The sequence below is a fragment of the Hypomesus transpacificus genome, chromosome 17 (genome assembly GCF_021917145.1).
Source record: "Hypomesus transpacificus isolate Combined female chromosome 17, fHypTra1, whole genome shotgun sequence".
In the NCBI taxonomy this organism is placed as follows: domain Eukaryota; kingdom Metazoa; phylum Chordata; class Actinopteri; order Osmeriformes; family Osmeridae; genus Hypomesus; species Hypomesus transpacificus.
This window is the reverse complement of record NC_061076.1, coordinates 9,351,243-9,370,125: the sequence shown is the minus strand read 5'-3', so window position 1 is coordinate 9,370,125 and position 18,883 is coordinate 9,351,243. Positions and strand designations below refer to the sequence as shown.

The 18,883-nt window shown below is 43.6% G+C and overlaps 2 protein-coding genes across 11 annotated transcripts in view; both read left to right on the top strand.

The window, feature by feature from the left end:
• The first annotated feature begins 3,112 nt into the window (after window positions 1-3,112).
• gaa (alpha glucosidase) lies at window positions 3,113-13,052 on the top strand. 2 transcript variants are annotated; one of them, XR_006957464.1, is made up of 19 exons: window positions 3,113-3,999; window positions 4,241-4,383; window positions 4,679-4,844; window positions 5,002-5,098; window positions 5,187-5,306; window positions 6,442-6,560; window positions 6,773-6,904; window positions 7,264-7,374; window positions 7,506-7,619; window positions 7,715-7,799; window positions 8,401-8,518; window positions 8,931-9,064; window positions 9,318-9,469; window positions 9,777-9,925; window positions 10,116-10,241; window positions 10,420-10,518; window positions 10,688-10,852; window positions 12,170-12,322; window positions 12,693-13,052. XR_006957464.1 is itself a non-coding variant. In XM_047038695.1 (19 exons), the coding sequence occupies exons 1-19, from the start codon at window positions 3,541-3,543 to the stop codon at window positions 12,756-12,758; spliced, it is 2,724 nt and encodes a 907-aa protein (XP_046894651.1). In that variant the 5' UTR covers window positions 3,113-3,540; the 3' UTR covers window positions 12,759-13,052. The 2 variants fall into 2 exon arrangements, 1 of the variants encoding a protein (XP_046894651.1); XM_047038695.1 differs by having other exon boundaries at window positions 10,116-10,257.
• Window positions 13,053-13,671: 619 nt separating this feature from the next.
• Window positions 13,672-18,883, top strand: part of tbc1d16 (TBC1 domain family, member 16) — a 35,292-nt gene continuing 30,080 nt past the window's right edge. For 5 of the 9 annotated variants that reach the window (XR_006957357.1, XM_047037623.1, XM_047037621.1 and 2 more), the window contains exons 1-2: window positions 13,672-14,032; window positions 17,045-17,251. Coding sequence is in view for 8 of the 9 variants with exons in the window: in XM_047037623.1 (XP_046893579.1) it covers window positions 17,077-17,251 (175 nt within the window). In the remaining variant the exon portion in view is untranslated. The other 4 variants (XM_047037619.1, XM_047037616.1, XM_047037618.1 and 1 more) reach the window with 4 other exon arrangements.

Here is an 18,883-nt window from a genome sequence, read left to right as displayed (position 1 = left end):
AAATGTTAACATATTAAACATGTAGCCTTGCGACTTTTTTTCACTCAATAAGGTTTGAAAAAACAAGTCAGTGACGGCGGCGATGTAGCTACTTAGTAGGTGTGTTGTTTGGCGACGACGTACTTATCTCAGACGTACTTAGTAGGCGTAAGTATTTTGTATACTTTCGAACATGCGTCGCCGCGACGTCGCCGCCAGTAGACGTTCCTTACATGCCGTCGCTGCACGTCGCCGCCAGTCTCTCGTTTGCAGTCCCATTCACTTCCATTCAAAAAATCCACACGGCCTGGCGGCGACGTATGGTTAGGCTGCTCCTTCTCCTTCTCCTGGTAAGCCTAGGAATGTCCATTTCCGCTCGCCATACTGGTAAGCCTAGGAATGTCCCTTTCCGCTCGCCATATTCCGCTCGCCATATCCTAGGGCCAAATAGTGTCCTACCTGACGTCACAATGCGTTCCAAAGCAAGGACGCGTCCGTCCCTATGCCGACCTTAAATTCCTGAGATATTTACGCGTGCTAGCAGGAAACTGTCATGGTTGCTATACTGGTTACTAGGTAGGAAGTTTTGTATTTAGGCTTATGTAAACCAGTTTATTCTACTCTACTATTTAAAGTTTTCACTCGTTTGATAGCTAGTGCTAGCTGGCTAATTGTTTTCGTCAAAATAATTCACCTATTTAGCATCAATTTTAACAGACCGGGAAGGCAACACGTATAGTATTCTACCTGCGCGCGTTGCTGTCTCAGGAATGTCGAACGAGTGAAAACTTTAAATAGTAGAGTAGAATAAACTGGTTTAAATAAGCCTAAATACAAAACTTCCTACCTAGTAACCAGTATAGCAACCATGACAGTTTCCTGCTAGCACGAGTAAATATCTCAGGAATTTAAGGTCGGCATAGCGACGGACGCGTGCTTGCTTCGGAACGGCATTGTGACGTCAGGTAGGACACTATTTGGCCCTAGGACACTATTTGGCCTGACAGCGCCAATCAGTTTCAGAACTAAGGCGGGGCTACAGATTGTCCCTAAAGAACACGAATATCTTACAGTAGTTCCGCATTACATTAATTAATTTGCACGCAAGTTTTATTAATTTTTATACCGTGTATTCTCCGTGTAATTTCACGAGCCGAACCGTGACGCCCGTACCGTACGGTTCGGTACGAATACATGTACCATTCCACTCCTAGTAAATAGTAAAAACAATTACTGCTTTTATTGTTTTTACTGTGCGCTTATTTTACTGTAACGCTGACATTGACATAATATCATTCATATCAAACTACTGCTTGTGTAGCCTATGGGTTCGGCGAGAAAACCAGGTAGTAAACAATATCGGGATATCCAACTGAAGGCAGAATCACCGGTCGTCACGGATCCAAGTAGAGGGAGCTAACTTGTAGGGATCTGCACCGCCAATAAATCAAAATTTCTCAAAATATCGACCCTTTTCTTGAGGTCCAAGTCCTTCCCTATATGCCTTTGGATCTTGGACGCGTTTTGATGACCATTTGGGTCGTTTAGACAGTTGTACCAAAGAGTATAGAGTATACGTTCTTTGGTTGTTTTCCGTTCAGTTGTTTGCACCGAGTGCCTCCAATATGGCCGCGCATCCGGGTTACCACCCAGTCGGTGAAAACCCTCTATTAGATACTCTTTGGCCTTGTTTTTACATTTATTCTGAAATAATTGATATATCATTATTTTTGCTAGCAAGATCTCATTCGATGATTAATTTCCATTAAACCTACTGCCAGCAGGCACATTTAAAGAAATGTGATCTGATTGATTGGGGTAACAAGGCACCTTTACCAAAATACGCATTTAGTTTATCGGCAATTTTTGTTGCCAAGCTGCCTGTCATGCTCTGGCAGCGGTGGCGGTGTTTGACTTAGCCATGAAAATATGCTAATTGTCTTCGTATAGACTCATTATAATAGTTTGCTCAGATGGCGAGAATATCACCGCTCTCTCTTTCGTCTTTTCCGCCATCATACCGTTAGAAAATCACGGTTTTGCAGTGGGTTTTTTGGAACCAAAGCGAGTTAGGGGAGACCGGGGTTGGTTGGCTACAGGGGTTGGTTGGCACACAGCATTTTTGGGTCGTTTTGAAGGTCACAGAAACAAAATTGTAACATCAAAATGTTTGTTTTCTCGACCTGCACTCATCTACTATGTTAAAACATCTGAAAATCACAAACTGTTTTGGTGAGGGTAACATTTCACTTTTATAGTATCAAAAGTAAAAAAGTGGTCTGTGGACTGAATTTATTATAAAACTGTGTCAGCTAAAGATATTTAAAACATGTTACATGTAGTTAATAGACATAGGAATCAGCTACATTTTCATTTAAAATTTGAAAGTTTGTGATGAGTGATGGTAGATAGCCAACATAATTTAATCACAAAATTGGGTTAAATTTGAGCGGGGTTGGTTGGCACAGTGATTTTGAAGATATAGGAATTTAATCAAAAAGTGCTAAAACATGTATTATAAGTTTGATGGGGGAGAGGGGCTACTAAGAGGGCTACTGTTAGGCTACTGTTGGGGTTATTATCCCTTTTAAATGTTGTCTAATAAGAATGTTGTTGTCAACATTCCGTTCTTCAGTCTTTTTGCCTGATTCTGAGGATTAGGCATAGGTTTAGGTTTAATACATACATTCCTTCTAATAAATTGCATAAAACATGTTATAGAATGATTAATTGGTTACACTCTTTTATTAAATGTTCAAATTGTTTCTATTGCTTGCTTCATTTTGTGTAACTATAGCATTTTAACATTGTGCCAACCAACCCCATATTGTGTGCCAACCAACCCCGTGATGGGGCTGGTTGGCACAAATGCACAACATGATTTAAATCTCAAATCACCACATTTAAAACAAATATTTGTGTACTTGTAAACGTATTTAATTATGGCTTAGACCATAACGTTTCATTTGCTGCTGGTTAGAATATTCTATCATAAATTATGCCAGAGAAATATGGCAGTCAGTGAAAAGTGTGCCAACCAACCCCGGTCTCCCCTACTTGATTACCACGTGATTGCATGTCGGCGAGATCATAGAGTTGTAACTTGACTGGGCCACAGGAAAAAAAAACGAATGTAGGTTCTGTTTGTCCCAACTGACTTGCCGTATAAATGTGAATTGTATTTTGTTAGCTAGTTAGTCAGCTTTTTATTAACTTTGTAGTTTGCTATCTAACATGCTTTTTTTCAGGAAGTTTGGCTAGCTACCTCAAAATCTAGTTAATCTCCGCACTGGTCCGTGCTCTTTTTGTGATGATATGTAAATGTATGTTAGTAGTAGGCTAGTAGTAGCTTCGCGGATTCTGCCGTTTGTTTTTGCATAAACGAGGAGAGGGAAATTAGTTACATGAAAACCTTCTGTTTAGTAATATCTACCTAATGATGTGTAGTTTGTGTCACGATATCTACCTAGTCTATCTATTAGTTTACGTTACTGAAGAATGTTCAAACAATTCAACTCGTCAACGCCAGCAAACGACTACAGTACAGTTTGACTTGGAAGAATGGGTTTGATTAGCCGTCTCACCACCCGTCTATCAGTGTTGTTAATGCTGGCTTTGTTGATGTGTTATCTAAGCCTGTGCTTCCAGCCTCAGCATCAAACACACGTTCCCACATTGTCCAAAGGAGCCTCACTCATCGCCAGGTTCAGCAAACCCAGTGAATCTGAATGCAGCTTGCCTTTGGAAAGCCGATTCAACTGTGCCAGAGACCGGGTCTTGAGCCAGACAGAGTGTGAGGAAAGAAGTTGCTGCTATGCCCCTATTCCACATGCAGTGCCGGGAGCCCCTTGGTGCTTCTACCCCCCATCCTACAGTGGGTACAGAATGGGGCCCCTCATCCCCACCTCCAGGGGCCTGGCTGCCACTCTGAAGAGGCCCGCTCCCTCCTACCTTCCCAAAGACATCCCCACTCTTAGACTGGAGGTGTTGGAGGAGACAGCAGGAAGGCTGCACCTCACTGTGAGTCTGGCTCCATTTTCTCCAGTTTGATGTGTGCTTAATCAGGCCTTCCTGCGTAAAAGAACAGGGCTGGACTGCGTATTCTGGTTAACCTGTGGTCACCCATACACCTCTGTGGTCACCTCTGAAGCCATGAGGAAAAATTATGCTCACTCAGGTGGTCGCGATATGTAGGTGGCAGTCTGGGTGCTTAAAATATGCAACGGATAATTTATAACCTTATGGTTTGCCCTTTCTGTAGTTGAAGGATCCATTAACTCAGCGATATGAAGTTCCACTGGACCCTGGCCACGCCAGCAGAGGTGCCGACCCCCTTTACATCACTGAATTCCAGCCTGACCCTTTCGGCTTCATTGTGCGCCGCAGGTCTAATGGCCGGGTCCTGTGAGTAGTCTGTGAAGCTGTCTGTGAAGCTGTCTTTCTGACCCTCCTGTCTCTACATGTCAGTCTGCCATTTCTGCCTTTGATCTGCAGGCAGACAGGATAGATGGCTGTTTCTGTGCATGTCTGTCTAGACATCTGCCTGTCTGCCTACCTCACAGCCTCAGTCTCAATCCTGAATGACAAAACCATTCCTGAGCATGGAATAACCAATCCTGCCTTCATCATGACTTAAAACTGTAACAGGCAGACCTTCGACATGGTACTCCCTAACAACCCTTTGTGCTGTGTGTGTCAGTGTGAACACCACAGTGGCTCCGTTGCTGTTTGCTGACCAGTACCTGCAGCTCTCCACGTCCCTGGCCTCTGGCCTGGTGTCTGGGCTTGGGGAGCACTACACTCTCCTGAACCTGGAACTCAACTGGACCTCCTTCACCCTGTGGAACAGAGACATGGCACCACATGTAAACCCCCCCCCCCCCCTCAGATATGTTCCAGGAATGAACAGCTTGTCATTTAAACGCCTTTGAGTAGGACAAGTCTAATTGTTTGGATTTGAATGTGACGCCCCAACAAGGCTTTCATCTGCACAACCGGTTAACACCAGATCTCTTCTGCCAGAGTGATGCCAACCTGTATGGGTCCCACCCCTTCTACATGGTACAGGAGGAAGATGGCCTGGCTCACGGAGTCTTCCTGCTCAACAGCAACGCCATGGGTTGTAGAAATGTCAACAATACACACGCCAACACACACTTTTCTGTGTGTTTTATAACTTGTTTATTTACTTCTCTGTTACTTTGCAGAGGTGGTATTACAACCCACTCCTGCTCTTACCTGGGTGACTGTTGGCGGGATCCTGGACCTGTATGTGTTCCTGGGACCAGATCCTCAGAGCGTGGTCCGACAGTACCTTCAAGTTATAGGTAGATTAACCCAAAAGCTTGGACTAATGTAAACATTGACAGAGGCCTAGATGACCAATGCAGAGTACCTGACAACAATTTATTTTGAGGCAAAATGATATCTAGTGGACAATGTAATTTGTGTGAATCTAAATTGTGGCCCTCCTTTGGCTTTGTCAAGGCCCCGTCACACCATAACGTTCTGGTCAACGTTCTATGACGTTAGAGGAAACGTTGGTAATCGTCCATGGTCGCTGGTATAGCACCAGAAGAGCGTTGTGTAGACGCTGGTGACGCTGGTAATCGTCGGTGATCAGCGGAGAACGCACAAAAAAAAGTTTTGAACATGCACATAAGTTCTCATGGAGACCAGTGTTCTTCAACGTTTAAATTTAAACGCTGGATAACACTGAACGTTTGTGGAACGTTTAACTAACATTGCACGCATTTGGCTATCGTTAGTCAGTCGTTACCTTAGCGTTACTTGTTTGTTTTCATCGTTTGCTTTGCAGTGAACAACTCACTGGCGACCTGTCAATGACACTGAACGGACCCCTGGCGCACACAGCGCTACTTGGTCTTACTTAGTTGCTGTTACACGCTCCTCATGCGTCAGTCCCACGCTAGTCATGCATCAGTCCCACGCTTACTCACACGTTAGTCACACGCCAGATGTGTCCACCTCGCCCTAGAGCACTCGAAATTGAACGATTAGAATGTTCAGGGAACGTTGACCAGAACATGGTGTGACGGGGCCTTTACAATCACTGGTCTAGCTGATATTGGTGACGGCTGTGTGGTTTTAGAATAGGGATTTAGGGAAAAAATGTGTGTGGGCACAGGCCACAGAACCATCCATCTCTCTGGATAGAAGTGGGGGAGACAAGGAAAGGCAGCTAGTCGACTGCGTCTTCCCCCTTTTACCTTTGGTCAGGGATGTAGGTGTCATTATAGCATTTGTAGGTATACTTTGTTGTTAAAATGTAGGTTTCATCAGACATGTCCCACCCACTTTTTGAAAAAAGCTTATCGCCCCCCCCCCACACACACACAAACTCTTTTGTTACAAAAAATGTATTTATGGATGAATCCTCAGCTATTCAATAAAGCTGTCATCCCACCCACATTTGAAAACAAACCTACTCTCCTGCCTTAGGTCATCCTTTGATGCCTCCGTACTGGGCCCTGGGGTTCCACTTGTGTCGCTGGGGTTACTCATCCACAAATGCCACCAGGGAAGTGGTCAGACGCATGCACCAAGCCAACTTCCCCCTGGTAACTACTCTAGGGGTTAATAGCAAGTGCTATCCTTTCTATCATCAGCTATCGTATTGGTTAACTTCAGCGAAAGAATACTGCGTTAGCATGCTGCCATTGGATACTCTTCTTCTGTTGTATTAGCACAACCATATCATAGTTATGTTTAAATTAGCATGCAAGCCTTCTTGACCTTCAGGTTTGGGGTGGTTGGGTGTTGTCGTGGTCAGGACGTGCAGTGGAATGACCTGGATTACGCAGACAAGCGCAGGGTGTTCACCTTTGACCCCCGCCGTTTCGGGGATCTTCCAGAGATGGTGGAGGAGCTGCATCAGAAGGGAATGAAGTACATTCTCATCCTGGTGAGTGATGGTGGTCTCTCATATAGTAAATGGTACACAATACGTTCACAGACTTCTACTAGAAGCCTGACAATAGTGCACTAGAAAAGTGTGACTATAAAGACTATGTATTCAAGAAATGCAAAGGAAATGACATTTAGCTTACCCAAATGAAATTGCCACTGATTTCAGCCTGCATTTAGAAATATACCTGAAAGAATATGCACAGTACACATCATATATGCCACTGATATCAGTCCTGCATTTTTCCTACAACTGAAACTCATGTTCCGTTCGTCAACCAGCAGAGGGCAGCAGAAGCTTGATGATTGCATGTAAACAGTATCCCACTCCACCAGAGTCATGGTTTCTCCCACCAGGATCCAGGCATCAGTAGCAGTAGCCCTGCCGGTACCTACCCGCCCTTCGACGAGGGCCAGAGGAGAGGAATCTTCATCAGGAACGCCACCGGCCAGACCCTCATAGGGAAGGTCAGCTAGCTCTCAAATCTCATGGCTTTTAAATGAGTCCCTGTGTGTAGCATGTGGCTTGGTAATGTCTGCTAGTGTGTGTCTGAATGTGTGTTTGTCTAGATGTCTCTGACTTGTGTGCATGTGTTTAGGTGTGGCCTGGCCCGACAGCTTTCCCGGACTTCACCAACCCGGAGACAATTTTGTGGTGGGAGGACTGCATCAGAGAGTTCCACTCCAGGGTCCCTGTCGACGGCCTGTGGATTGTAAGTAACCAGGTTGAGTGTGTACATACGTGTGTACCCTCTGTTCTTCTAAAACTACAAAACCGCAACTTATTCTGTCATGCCACTTTCCCCAGGATATGAATGAGCCAGCCAGTTTTTTGCCAGGCTCAGTAGAGGGATGCCCTGACAGTGATCTGGAAAGCCCCCCCTTCGTGCCAAGTTAGTGTGCTACAGTTACTTGCTGACCCAATTTTAAGAAACAATCTTTACTCTCCTTTTTTCATCATCCAAAACATCTTCAATTGGATAAACTCTGAGTGGGATATGAATTTGTTTTATTGTTCAAGGTTCAAGTCTTTTATTTGTCAGGTACACAGAACAACACAAGGTCAGACTGGGCACTGAAATTCTTAAGACAAGACAACGCAAGCACCTGGCATAACATAACATACAAGTACACAGAACATAATTTACATCTATGCTGAGCTTAAATAAGTGCAACTTCCTAAATATACAGATAGCAATAAATAATCGACTATACAAACCCTAATACTAAAACTTCCTAAATATACAGATAACAATAAATAATACACTATACTAACCCTAAATGCACATAAAACCTATTACAACCCTATAACCTATTCTAACCTATGTGGAGTACAGTACAATACTGCCAAATTGCAGATCAGTGACAATGTCAATGACCATACAGGAGCCTGATGCCAAAGTACAGTGAGGTACAGTAGTGCAATGTTACTGATAATGCAACCAGTAGCTGTTATAGCCACTTACTATAGTATTGTTTCTTCTTCACAAACAGGGGTGGTTGGAGGCAAGCTGAACTCAGGCACTCTCTGCATGTCAGCACTGCAGAACATGTCCTCCCACTACAACCTTCACAACCTCTACGGCCTGAGCGAAGCTAGCGCCACCCACAGGTCGGAGTGAGATATTACACTGCAGAGATGATGGCACAACTTTGAAAGACTGCACAAAAAGAATCGGACCCCTGACAAGAAATAGTATTTGCGGTATCTGAGTACTTGATGGCTATATTAGGATTATATTATCCTAGATGAAACAGAAAACTGGATATGTTTTAGCACGTTAAACCATGGGCAATATAAATCATTAAACTGAACAACCTGGGCACCCCGGTAGCTCACTATATAAGTGTGCGTACCATGTAGGCTAAGGTCTTACCAGAGTGGCCTGGGGTTGAATCAGGCATTGGCCCTGTACTGCATGTCTTCCCTGCCTTTCCTGTCACACTTTACTACAAACTGACCAATGAAGCATGAAAAATGCCCCAAATTATATCTTCAAACTGAATAACCCTTAATGTTCCAGTGCCCTGGTGAGGGTGCGTGGGGCGCGACCCTTCGTCCTGTCCCGCTCCTCCTTCCCTGGTATTGGCCGCTTCTCTGGAGTGTGGACTGGGGACGTGCAAAGTGACTGGGAACAGCTCCGGTTCTCCATTCCAGGTTAGAACAGGACCTGTCCCGAGCCCCCCTCTGGCAGTGCACCTACACTATCACACAGTTACATTATCATCAACGTTGAGTATAATGCCCAAGACAGGCACAATATTCGACCAGTGGAATGGTATTGTTTATCAAGCTGTTACAGATACTTTCCCATAGTCATAAATGGCACGAGTGACGAGTTCCTTAACAAGTACATAAAATGACTGGTCATTGAATGGTGGCATGGATGTTCTCCTTTGTTCCCCCCTAGCGGTGCTGTTGTTTGGCCTGTTTGGAGTGCCCCTGGCAGGTGCCGACGTGTGTGGGTTTGGGGGGGACACCACGGAGGAGCTGTGTGTGCGCTGGATGCAGCTGGGAGCGTTCTACCCCTTCATGAGAAACCACAACGACAAGCCCAACGCTGTAAGACATGCAAGTGTGTGTGCGTGCGCGTGCGCGTGTACGAGAGAGTAATTCCTTTTCGCTAAAAAGCCTTGATCTTGAAAAAGCTGTCATCTTTTTTGCAGCAATCATAGTTGTACAAATGAATTTTGTAGTTACTGCACACATTTCTGCATAGCAATGTATAAGCCTGTAAGTGGTCAATTGTAGAATAGGCCAATGTGTTTTCTCTGTGTCCATGTAATAGTCTGTGTTATGAATAGAGGTAGCACTGTGAATAATGAACAGAAGTAACTCTAGCCTGTGTGCCTGTGTTTATGTGTGTCAGCCCCAGGAGCCCTATGTGTTTGGGCAGAAGGCCCAGGCAGCTATGCAGAGTGCAGTCATGCTGCGTTACTCTCTCCTGCCCTTCCTCTACACCCTCTTCCACCACGCTCACACCTCTGCAGACACCGTGGCCAGGCCTCTCTTCCTCGAGTATGTATCGCCTCTCTTCCTCGCCTCTCTTCCTCGCCTCTCCTTGCCTCGCCTTTACTCTCCTCTTCCCCTGTCTCCTCTCCTCGCCTCCTTTCCTCCTCCTCGCCTCACTTGTCCTCTCTTATTCAATTCCTGTCTGCAAAATAATGTCAGAAAACCTGTGTAATCCACTATCATGAAACTCTCCCAGGTTCCCCTCTGACCCGAACAGCCAAACCATCGACAGACAGTTTCTGTGGGGGAGTTCTCTTCTCATCAGCCCAGTGTTGGAGCAGGGGGCAGAGGAGCTGGCTGCTTATCTCCCCCCAGGGACTTGGTACAGTCTGCACAATGTAGATATCCTCCCTCTCATTCATCTGGTGTTGGGTGGGGTGTTGAGTCTTTCACAAATGCCATTATTCTAACAGAAAGCACTTTCTATTTTCCAAAGAATATATGGTAAAGAAATACCATGCAAGCTTATTTTTTTTAATAATCTCATTGTTCCTGTGAAGGGCCAACCATTCTACAGCCGAGGCCAGTACCTGCTCCTCCCAGCTCCCCTAGACACTATCCAAGTCCACGTGAGGGAGGGACACATCATCCCACAGCAGGTGCAAGGGCTGGAAGGGCTTTCTGCTTTACCACCACCAGTAGTCTGATGTTTACTTCTGATGACACTAACCTACTGATTGTGTTGCATATTTACAACTAAAAGATGTATTTATATTTAAAAAAAAGATTATTTGATAAGTGATTGGTCTAATAAACCTGCTGTCACAGGAACCAGCATTGACTACTTCAGATTCACGCAATAACCCATTCCTCCTGACGGTGGCGCTGTGTGCGGGAGGCTGGGCATGGGGCGACATGTTCTGGGACGATGGGGACAGCCTGGACACCTTTGAGAAGGGAGACTACTCCTATGTCATCTTCATCGCTGGGCAGGTATGAGACTGAGGCTGTGTGAGTCAGTGTATTCAGTAGAAAGAGATCAAAATCTTAGTGTCCTAAGAGGTCAGTGTGGTACAACCTGTGGGTGATTGATGATATTATGATTCTTGTTTGGCCACAATTTGACCAGATAAGTGTAAGTTACCTTTAAAAGAGTTAAGGACAGAATAAAAGCATCTATACATTGTGTTGGGCTTTTGAATAGTAATTAAGTACATATTGTATATGCAGTGCAGATACTGCTTAGAGCAGGGGTGTCAAACTCATTTCGCATCGTGGGCCACATACGGCCTAGGGAGATGTCAAGTGGGCCGGACCATTAAAATTATACCATACTCTGCTATAAATAACCAAAATATCATGTCTTTCTTCTGTGTTATCTAGTTTAATTGATACAAAGACCATATCGTATAAAGTCCGTCCAACCGCTTTAACAAGTAATGATCTCTTCGGTGGTGTAGTTGGTTAAAGCGTTGTACGATTACATATTGTTAATGCGAATCTGGGATCCCAAGTTCGCGCCCCAGTCCAGTGAATCTCGTACGATATTCTTTAACTTTTACTGTGAGAAAATGACATAATTCTAAAGGCCTACGGATGTATCACAACATTTTAATGTGTGAGCACTAATATCAGATCAAAATGAACACATGTAGCCTTAATTAAATATTGAATAACGTAGGGTAGTCTACCGTCGGAGACAACCACTACGCCTCATTCAGCCAGTTTAAACGGCTGCTAGATGACGCTGTTCATTTTCAAAGCGCCGATAGTTCGGCTCTTTGGGCCGGCACAATCCGGAAGAAACCATCAAAGCTTCACAAGGCATCGTTCGCCCATCCCTAGTAGAGACCAAGGTATTAATTGATACCGTCTGCTGTTTTCAGTCTGTCTCAGTGATGCGGCTTGTCTTCTACTCTGATGGAAAGAGTGCGCCCCCAAGTATTCGAATGGCGGTATACTGCAAGAGTGAATTAAAAATATTAATTCCATGTCTTTTATGCATTTTTTCCACTTTCAAATTATCCTGCGGGCCTGATCGAACCTCCTTGGGGGCCGGTTCCGGCCCGCGGGCCGTATGTTTGACACCCCTGGCTTAGAGCATTTGTCTTTAACCCTGGTCCTTAGGGCCCACTGTCCTATATGTTTTAGATGTTTCCTGTAGAAGCCTGTTAATGACCCAGTCATTTGAATCAGTTGTGTTAGAGCAGGGAAACTTCTAGAACATACAAGATGGGGGGACCAGGGTTGAAGACCTCTGTCCAAGAGGATCACCCTCCCTTTTTTTTTGCTTGTGACATCTGGTGGCAGTCCCAGGTAGTGAGCGACCCCTTCAAGCTGAACGGAGGTCTGGATGGTCTGGTGCTGGGGGGGCTGCGGGTGTTCGGAGTTCTCCTTCCACCCCGCAGCGTGTGGGCCAACGGGGAGAAGGTCATGGACTTCACGTACTGCTCAGACAGCAAGGTGATTGATCTAATCAATAGCCCTTTTTACATGCAACGCCACATAGGCTTTACATACAGCCAAAGAACTACAACTAAACTGTCAAGGAAGACGAGGAAAAACTCCCAGGAAAACCCAATATATATATATATTTTTTTACTTTGATCCCCACACTGCCATTCCTTCTTTCTCTAGACATGTCTGACCTGCTTGTTTACCTTGCTGTCCTAACAGCTGTACTCAAGGGGTTTACGTGCTTCTAAAAAGGGCAATTTAAATACAATTTGATTTCATACATTTTTTAATATGATGTTCTGCTTATTGTGGAACTTTAAGGTTAATTTTGGCTGCCTGACCGACATCTGTTTTACTACCTTATGTCTCTCTGTAGGTTCTGACTGTGACCCATCTTGCTCTACCCATGTCTGAGGTTTTTACAATCCAGTGGACTCTATAACCCAGTGCACTTCATTACGTAGTAGCCGTTTGGAATCCAGAGGTTCTGTTTCGGAATTCTTCTTGCTTAGCTATACCCTCACCTCTCAATCCTTGTTCACTGCTGCTCTTAAGAGAAGACATTGCACCTACTGTTTGTTTCAGAGATGACTGTTTCCTTAATTTGTTTCAGAGATCATTGTTTTTTTGTAAATTACATTTCTATTGCATTGAAGTGTCTAGATGAAACACGATTGTAGTGTACAGTGTATATATGGATATGCTACAGTAAAACTGAATTCATCTTTCTCCATTTCGTCATTGTTACAGACTGATTTTTGACAAACTGGCTCAGAGAAGCCTTGCTACAAAGCCTACTTTCAGGAGACCATTTAGATTTAGGATGGTAATCTTATTTTATCTACTCAAACTAACTAATTAGATGTAGTACCAATATTATTTGTTAATCTCGTAATTTAAGGCAGCTTTGTAATAAAGTTGTCTATTGCTAATGCTCACACAAGTTTAATATGCATTACCAACATCATCTTGACTTGTTGTAGTCCGATTAACTTGCATCGCAGAATAACTATATTTATCACAGGATTTCTCATATTTGTATTTCTTATCTAAAATAAATGGACTACTATGTGAGATATTGTTTCTATCTTTTCAGTTATTAAATCAGCAACGCGTGCAGTAAACCCGAAAGCCTTCTGTGGACAAATGTTTCGAACTTGCATTCAAAACATCCTCTAAAATCAGTCTTTGGATTTTAAATGCATTATCATGAGATCGGCCGTAGGCTTCTACACTGAATCTGGCAAGGTTGGTCCTGATGATGCGCATGTGAGTTCTGGATAAACCAACTGCATGCAAGCTTTCAGCATTGACCTCTAAAACGTCATGTCTTATTTAAAAGGTTAACGTATGATCTGGTATTCTATCATGTTTTGTTTAGCTTTATCGACAAAGCTTTTTCGGTCCTATAAAGTTTTTAAACACAATTAGGTTAAACATCTATACACTCCAAAGGCTTTTCATATATCCAAATATAATCCATACTGGTCTGTGAAGATATTGCCATCCCGGAAGCAGTGGAATTTGGAGGGTTGTCTTAAAAGAACGGATCGCTTGCTTAACGTGTGGGACCGCACGCACAGAAGGGACATAAACAAGTAGGCTATCTTCAACGCGTAACAAAATACCGTGGACAATACTACAAGCAACACCAATATCAGCTCTGTTTTACAAATGGATGGGCGGAAAGGGCTGTAGTCTCGGGCGGGACAGAGGGTGAGGACGCTAGGCTGCAGTTGAGCAGAGGCTATGCATTCTCTGCCCGAACAGGTGTATTCAAATGGATCCGGTGGCTCCGGTATACATATGAAAACCGTATGGTTTTCCTCCGACAATGTGGAAACGTTTGTGTAAGATGAAGTTGTGGGTAGGGAACTGAATTGTAGGTATTGGAAAGCCGAGATCATAGACTGATATATGTATAATTCAGTTATGGTAGCATGCTTGTGTTAACCTTTGCAAATGTCTGTGACCGGCTCACACAATAAGTGCCGCGATAGCAAGAACACTGTCCAATCCTTGCCTGTTTAACGGATGTTCCTTGTCATACAGTATTGCGATATCTGATGTAGCATTGTCATCATGGCACGCCTCTCTTGTTAAGGCTACAATGTTACACGTAGTTTTGGCTTATGCATGTCATACAGCTACTCATCATAGTATACCCTTGCCCGTATTTGTTTTTACAATCTGACCAGTTTTCAAGCTGATACAGAAACGTCTATTAGTCTGAAAATGTTGTATGTTCACAGTGTATATTTCTGATATATGAACATCTATCAAGCATAGGAACGCTTTTATTACTTAGTCTGTGAATGATGTAAGGCTTTTGAGTCATCCATCCTAAAGCATGCTCATTAGATAGTCAGCCTTTTGGATAGCAAGTTCATGAGAGGCTCATTATTCAACGTTCTTTGTACAAGGGCTCAGCTCTGCTCTCTACAGTTGCAGTGTATGGGTGAACAGAGAGAGCCAGTTCATTATTTAAACTTGTATTCAAATGTCAAGGAGACAACTTTACTAACGTAGCCTTAGGGGTGGACACATGCACCCATGGAAAGGAACACAAGACCCTGGAACTCATAGACGTCATTCCATACAGAGGGCTGCAACTGAAATAAACTGAATAGGAGTTATGTTTCACTAAAGAACATGGGAGTATCATACAGTCACTTCCTGTGTAGTTTGAGGCTGATCCAACTCAGAACACAAAAGCAGCAATAGTACCAACAAGTTGATTCTAAACCTCATAGGGCTTCAAAGATTCAATAGAATGTCCAACACTCTTGCCATAGTGTTACAAATGTTATTCTGGAAATTTCTGTTCTCCAGCAATCAGCCTTTGCTGTGTCAGTGGTGCCAGTTTGGGGTGACAGAGGTGTTTCGGGGCCACAGGCGCCACCCAGTCATTGTACAGAACAGTGTTGGGTCAGATGATTTAAATTGGGTTTGGTGCACACACACTAAGATGTTGACAGCTCTACAGAAATAACGTGTGAAAGACTGAGATAAATAATATTTGTGTGCATGCGAGCAAGAGAGAGAGAGTTGTGTAGTATCAATGGCATGGTTGCTGAATATAGTCATATCACACTGTCTGAGTTTAGCCCTGTTATCATGCATTCCAGAGTAACTAAAGGCACTCTACCATCAAATGCTGTTGCTGTTGCTTAACACTGTTTCTCTACTGTAGTGCTGTGTAGTGACCTATGTTATTATTATTTGCATGGGTTGTGGCTGACACTTGAAATGTGGTGTGATAGGTTCAAACTTGTTTTACATGTGGATTAGCCTAGCCTGTTTATCTAATGGCCAACAGCATGCAGCTCCGCAATGCAAAAATAGCTTGGTTGGTAATTTTCTATTACAGTATTTATCAAAGATTATGTTGCATTGGTCTAGCACTACATGTGAATGAGCAAAATTACTTTTGATTTTCATCTTGCTCCTCGCCGATGGAACAGGTTGACCTATAGAGATTAAATAAAAAGCAGTGATTATTTTCATGTTGATCGTTGTTGCATGTTGGCGAAACCCTCCCCTGTTCATGTACGTAGATACCTAAAATGTCTGAACTCCAGAATGGTTACATATCCTGTTTAAATCTCGTCAAACAGGAAGCATTCTCTACTGTTAGTTTGAGATTTGCTCTAGATTGGTCTGGTAGTCTATAGTTAATTCAGAGTTACCAATGTTGCTAGTAAAGGTAAAGTCACCTATATGTGTAAGGGATACACTTGGTCCAGACCTGGCAACATTGCACCCAGGAAGTAAAATGCTTCACTGGAGGAAGTGGCAGGCAGCTAAGTGAACCAGGGGAGGCAAACATTTCTCTACTCTACAGTGGAGGAAAAGGAGGAAGCATTCCACAGATTAAGGAGCTGTGAAAATGCAGTTGAGATCATACTTTACCTTTGAGACAACTTTGCTGCATGGCATAGGGTCAGACAGGACATATAGATGCTCTACTTAGCAGCACAGCTGTATGAATAACTGGGTTATTTGTATCTGCCAGAACTGTGAGTATGGTTATTGTAAATGAACTATTAATGATCTTCTGTTATTCTGTGAATAGATTAAAATGGCTTTCAGTGGTACTCTGACCTTTCAGTGGAGCCAGATTTTAAGCAACTCTAATCAAAAGAGTGAGACGCTTATTAAAGAAACTACCAGGATATACAGTATGTGTGGGTGCGTGTGTGTGTAATCATCCTTGCATGGATGCTGACATCTGTAAACTCCTGATAGCAGCTAGGCGTTTCACACAAGTGTGAATGCGTGTGTACACAAACCTCCTGTTTATTCAAGGTGGGACACATGCTTGATTCCACACAGCTACAGTACCCAGGCCAGTTGAGTATGTTTGTATATCTGAAATGGTGGCCTTAGACACGGCACTGGAAAACACTAAATGCAGAAGAGTTACATTTCAGAAGGTCAGGTGAGGACGCTGTGGTTTCTATTGAAGGTGCCATCTCAGAACTAACTAAATGGTTATGAGGATTAGTTATAAAAAAATTGTACCTGTAAGAATGTATTGCCACACTTTTTGTGTATGTACTACTTGCTTATCATATCCTTCTCTGCCCCCTTATTTGTTCCCGCCATCTCCTTAAAAAAAACTATCTTCCTGTACTCTTCTTTCCCCATCTTCTTGTCTTCCCTTAATGTCCCTCTTCTTCCCTCTCCCCTTAACGTCCCTCTCCACCTCTCCCTCCCATCTCTCAGAGGATGGGCTCAGGCTCCCCCTGCTGGAGGGGATGTCTCTGGGTCGGCTCCTGCGGCGTGCCTCCTCCAAGGCCTCCGACCTCCTGACCTATAACCCCGGGTCGGGGGCCTCGCGCAGCGGCCTGGACGGAGAGATCATCTTCTCCAAGAACAATGTGTGTGTGCATCCCGCTGACCCCCTACCAGGCCTGGCTGAGCACCACCCAGGTACCTGGACCTGACCCTAAGATGTTTGTGTGTGTCTTTTCAATGAGCTGTTTAATGGGATAGGGCTTTGCATCCATCTTGATATGCCAGCTGCTGTACTCTCTGTCTACATCGAATATCGCATGGTGTGACGACCTCTCTTTTTTCTCTTTTACCTCCGTCTCCAAGCATCCCTGTGCCTCTCCTACACATCCCTCTCTACCTCTCACTGTCATTCTGTTGCTCCTCGCTTGTGTTGTCTCAAAAACGGGTACTCCGGTCCTAAGTTGGTACTCAAACAAAAAATACAGTATGATACCAGAATTTCTGAAGTTACAGTTGTACACAGTATCAGCATGGCAACAAGCAGCTAATGCAGCAGGGGCTCCACTAAAAGTTGTCGACAAGAAAAGTGGAAGAGCAAGGTATGGAAATACTTTGGGTGTGAGGCACATAGACAATGAGAATATCGTTGATCACCAGAAACCAATTTGCAAATATCACCGTTCATGTACTTTATGGTTTGCAGCATACTGCAAATGCAATACTGGGGCATACGAAAGGAGAAGGCACAACAGGGATAACACATTTTACAGAGGCTTTTAGATTACATAGTTTGCCGAAATGTGGGTTGGGGTTTTGGGATAAGCAACATGTACGTTTTGTGCTTCAAGTGCGACAAAAACTTTAAGAGCTCCATGAACCATGTTGAATCCACTCCTTGTACTTCTTATAAATTGTGTTCAAGTCAAGATTTATGTTTTCGAGCACTACAAATCATATCTGAGTCATCTGCTGAGTTTTCTAAATGTCTACACTCAGTCCACAAATGTCTTGCCTTTAGGCCTACGTGCATTGTGATTGTTAATGTTCTCATGTTGTCATAAGTAGGGGAGAGTGGGGTAAGTTGTGCCAGTTTTGACTTAAAGTGACTTTAAAGCGAGGCCATGACAGTAATGTTTCCAACTAAAATATGTACATATAGTTCAGGATGTGGTGCATCTCTGGGAACAATCACTTTGGATCTGAAATATAGTATTTAAGAAATATAGCTTTCTGAAAAAGGGGTTTTGTGCAGTGTTTCCTCTAGGATTTTTTTTTGCAGTTCATTTGATCTTGATAGGCTAAGCATTCTGTAGCTAAGAATAACAATATACCCACTATTTATTAATTAAAACTACTTCAGCATAATAATGCACCTAAAATACAAACGTGAGCAAGGGCAGCAATCGCTATCAAATCGACATGTGCAATTTCTTAAGCGGGGAAGAATAGCTTACAAACAACGAAAATCATCAGTTAACTTAATTAAAATTAGCTAGAATTATAGACTACTACAATAACAGCCTTAAATTAACTGACAACATAAGTTATACGACATACCTCTACAGTTCTCAAGGACGCACACACGCAATCTCAACTGCGCTGTGAAGCGTGTGTCCGTGCTATCCTCCGATACGCTTTCTAACAATCACTGCTGATAGACGGCCCAACATCTTGTACAGCCCTTTTTCTGATACCGTGGCGGGAAAAATCAACATAGCGGAAACACTGTTGTGGGGACCGCACCGGGGGCAAGTTGTGCCTTTAGAGAGAATACATTGGGGTAAATTGTGCCATTGATTATTGAAGTAAAACTGTATATTTTCATCT

What these genes read in the sequence shown, in the direction of transcription:
- gaa (XM_047038695.1), top strand. Translation starts at nt 3,541, where the DNA reads ATGGGTTTGATTAGCCGTCTCACCACCCGTCTATCAGTGTTGTTAATG. An exon ending in CAGGAAGGCTGCACCTCACT is followed by an intron (nt 4,000 to 4,240) that starts GTGAGTCTGGCT and finishes CCCTTTCTGTAG; the next exon opens with TTGAAGGATCCATTAACTCA. An exon ending in GACACATCATCCCACAGCAG is followed by an intron (nt 10,519 to 10,687) that starts GTGCAAGGGCTG and finishes CTGCTGTCACAG; the next exon opens with GAACCAGCATTGACTACTTC.